Source organism: Frankliniella occidentalis, unplaced genomic scaffold (genome assembly GCF_000697945.3).
Source record: "Frankliniella occidentalis isolate FOCC.00 unplaced genomic scaffold, Focc_3.1 Scaffold1, whole genome shotgun sequence".
Taxonomy (NCBI): domain Eukaryota; kingdom Metazoa; phylum Arthropoda; class Insecta; order Thysanoptera; family Thripidae; genus Frankliniella; species Frankliniella occidentalis.
Window position 1 is genome coordinate 639,629 of NW_026267131.1, and position 3,590 is coordinate 643,218.

General features: G+C 51.6%; 2 protein-coding genes and 1 non-coding gene across 3 annotated transcripts in view; all 3 read right to left on the minus strand.

Moving 5' to 3' along the window:
* Positions 1–1,529, minus strand: part of LOC113213538 (uncharacterized) — a 123,725-nt gene extending 122,196 nt beyond the window's left edge. Inside the window, exon 1 of the mRNA XM_052274534.1 lies at positions 1,380–1,529. The gene's annotated coding sequence lies outside the window, so the exon portion shown is untranslated. The remainder of the gene's footprint in view (positions 1–1,379) is intronic.
* On the minus strand, positions 726–844 carry LOC113213564 (U5 spliceosomal RNA). The gene has a single exon (XR_003303767.1). It is a non-coding gene; the product is annotated as a U5 spliceosomal RNA (small nuclear RNA).
* Positions 1,108–3,481, minus strand: LOC113213513 (heat shock 70 kDa protein II; the record flags this gene model as incomplete). The annotated part of the gene is given in 5 exon segments (XM_052273705.1): positions 1,108–1,795; positions 1,883–2,227; positions 2,311–2,550; positions 2,905–3,158; positions 3,352–3,481. Coding segments are annotated over 5 exon segments (1,383 nt in total), but the record flags the coding sequence as incomplete, so codon positions are not given.
* Positions 3,482–3,590: the final 109 nt, after the last annotated feature.

Genomic DNA, 3,590 nt, shown 5'->3' on the forward strand with positions numbered 1-3,590 from the left:
AGGAAAGCCCGGTGGCTTCAATGGTAGTCTGTGTAGCTACACAATTCCTCCTCAACCTGATTCTAAAAAGCTGTGGGCGAAGGTGTTCAAGTGGACAAGTACCAAAAATCAGACCAGAACAAACCTTAACTATTTTAAATAGAATTTTAATTGCGGTACGTATAATGTTATCTACACTGACCTGTTGTCATTTCATTAGAGTTACGTGTACAAGTGATTATACCAACTATTTCTTTCTTTCAAAATACCTCAAATGCAAAATCTGCTGATAATCCAATTGTTATTTTGTTTAGAGAGACATTAAAATCTGACAAAAATATTTGATTGAAAGGAAATCACTAGTTATGCTCTGGGAAGGTATCTAAAATGTGTGTCTTTGAAGGGCCCTTGAATCCCACAACATAAGAAACCATACCCGTAATCACTTATTTTTAAGACGGACTAGCGTCCTTGTGCATGCAATTTTAACTACACATTGCTGTTTGAAACAGTGCGTTCTCAATTGCAAGTAGTCTTCCAGAACTTTTAAGGGGGTAAACTCAAAGGCAAAAAGTCTACTAGGTGTAAGACAAGCATCATCCATTTCTGCTCCCAAGAGAAAATTGATCTGGCTCAAAAGTGCCTCACGACTTCTCATAAAGCTCGTTTAGAATGAGCAGTGAGGGAAATCGGACCACATGGAACTGAATCAGAAAGTTAAAGTGAAAAGTTTGAGAGAGATTATTGGCCCCGCTTGCGCAGGGCACACAAAAAATTAGAGTATAGACTCATCAAGTGTCCCCCTCCACGGAAATCTTTAGTAAAAGGCGAAAGATTTATTCGTTTTGAAGGGAGACCAGAGTACCGGTTAGAGGGAAACCGAGTGCAACTGATGTGTGCGGCGTTCGGGGTACATACCGCGCTAAGAGCGGTGAAGCAATTGATCGGCCGCCATCTCTCGGGAGGCTACCACACCACTACGTCTCCCGTGGGCAAGGGGTATAGACGGGGCTGATGGCATGCACTCCCAGCCAGAGAGTTATGATTAGTTTTAGATGCACAAAACGGGAAGAATTGCATTGCAATAAAACTGAATTGACAGGTTTCCGTAGACAATGACTCGACATATTGTTGGTTCCTTTCGTTTGAGGGAGAATTATATTCGAGAATATTTCCACAAAATAAAATATATGCACTGTACGGGGTATACATTGAAGTCAACATCTACATCTCCCACTAAATGATTAATGAGATCACAATATAAATAAACCAAGACGTCCAGAAAAGAAAAAGCAATACACAAATGACTACAATTACATACGTAAATAAAAGAGAGAAATAACTGCGGAGGAAAAAAATGGACAGAGCAGTGGATAATGAGTGGCGATCAAAGCACTCACCATCACCAGCGAGAGTTCGTCTTGTCGCAGCCTTGCAGCCAGGCAGGCTTGCCGTTCTTGTTCTGCAGGAAGCGGCGCCGACTACGTTCCTGGCGGTCGCGCCGGGCGGCGAACATCACCGACAGGTTCTGCTCGATCCTGGCCCTCTCCTCGGCGTCGGTGGCCCGGAAGCGCTCCGCGTTGAGCAGCATGGCCTCGACGTCCCTCTCGGCCACCCGCGCCTCGTCCGGGCTGAGCGTCAGCGTCCGGGAGTGGCCGGAGCTCGTCTCCTCGCAGGAGACGGTGAGCAGGCCCTCGGCGTCCAGCTCGAACGTCACCAGCACCCGCACCTGCAGGTCGCTGGGCGGCACGTCTATTTTGAACTGCTTGTTGAGGTAGTAGTTGTCTCGCACCAGCGGGCGCTCGCCCTGGTACACCTGAGGAGTGAACGAGGGAGTGCGTTAGTGGATGAGCTCGCCCATGTGCGATCTTGTATAGTTGCGACAGGTGCAGCAGACACCCACCTTGACAGTGACACAGCGCTGGTTGGGGCGCGCGGTGTAGAAGGTCTCCGTCCTCCTGCAGGGTATGGGCGTGTTCCTGGGGATGATCGGGGAGAAGCGCCCGCCGACCATGTCGGTGCCGAGCGAGAGCGGCGTCACGTCCTTGAGCTGGACGAGGTTGTTGAGGAAGGGGTCGCGATCCAGGTTGGCCGCGTGCATGGCCGCGCCGTACGCCACGGCCTCGTCCGGGTTGATGGACTGGCGCAGCTCGCGGCCGCCGAACATGTCCGAGAGCATGGCGCGCACCTTGGGGATGCGGGTGGAGCCGCCCACCAGCACCACCTCGTCGATGTCGCAGCGGTCCACCTGCGGTCACGCGAGCGCGGGCGTCGTCACAGCGGCGTGTTGCACCATCAGCCTCACAGACAGGGAGTAGCACAAGCTCTTACCTTAGACTCGACGAGAATGTCCTCGGCTATCTTCATGGCCAGCTTGAAGAGGTCTGCGCACAGCTCCTCAAAGAGGGCCCTGGAAATTGTGCTCCGGAACCCCAAATCCAGCTCGGCAAAGTAGACTGACAGAGGAACTTCAGGCATGGAAGAAAGCTTTCGCTTTGCCAACTCACAGGCCCTCCGAAGCTCTTGGATGGAAAGTTCGTTGAGCCTTGCATTGTGTTTGAGGCGCAGCTCCTGCAAAATAGAGCGGGAAAAGTGAGGAGGTGCTTGAACTGCAATACTAATTTTTATTTGTTGCCCCACATTCACAAATTTTATATTATGCACACAAGCATCTACTGAACAAATGGAAGGCTGGTAAAAGATAAACAATGTTCCCAGAGTAGTAAAATCATCGAGACAAAATATTAAGTCAGAGGGTTAATTTATACTGAATCTTCAAGGGGCTCGGCTCAGGTAAAACAGTGATTGGAACCTTAAACTATTTTTTAAAATCTCAGCGCTTGAATAGTTAGTCGTAGTTGTTAATTTCTTTTTTAAAGCCAGTTGTTAAAATATGCCAATACTGATATGGAGATGAATGCTCACCTTGGTGAAGTGCTCCATGAGCCGGACATCAAAGTCTTGCCCGCCCAGGTGCGGGTCTCCGCCCGACGCCACGACGGTGAAGTCGCTGCCGTTCACCGTCACCACGCTGACGTCGAACGTCCCGCCGCCCAGGTCGAAGATGAAGATGGTCTTGGTCTTCATCTCCATGCTGGACTTCTTGTCCAGGCCGTACGCCAGAGCCGCCGCCGTGGCCTCGTTGATCATGCTCGCCACCTCTAGGCCGGCTATCTTACCTGTCATCAGGGGCAGGACACGAAGGACAGCAGGGGTGAGCACGGCACCGGGGGAGGGTCTCAGGGGACATTATGGATAATTAAATGAATAGTTGCAGACACTGGATAAGGAAGCACTTTGTTTGACGCGACCCACAGCCTCATCCTAGCGGCCCTCGTGTGAGAGGGCCGCTACCTCATCCCCATACAGAACCTGCTAGCTTGGTGGCCTGCCGCTGCCGCTCGTTGAAGTACGCGGGGACGGTGATGACGGCCCTCGTCACCGGCTCCCCGAGCATGGCCTCCGCCGTGTCGCGCATGCTGCGCAGCACCAGGGCAGAGATCTGCGAGAGAGGCGGAGCACGTCACCGGCGGCAAACGCGACAATCCTGAACGAGGTGAAGGAAGGGAGAGTGGTTGGGGGGAGGGGGGTTGTGGCTGAGGGGGTGAGAG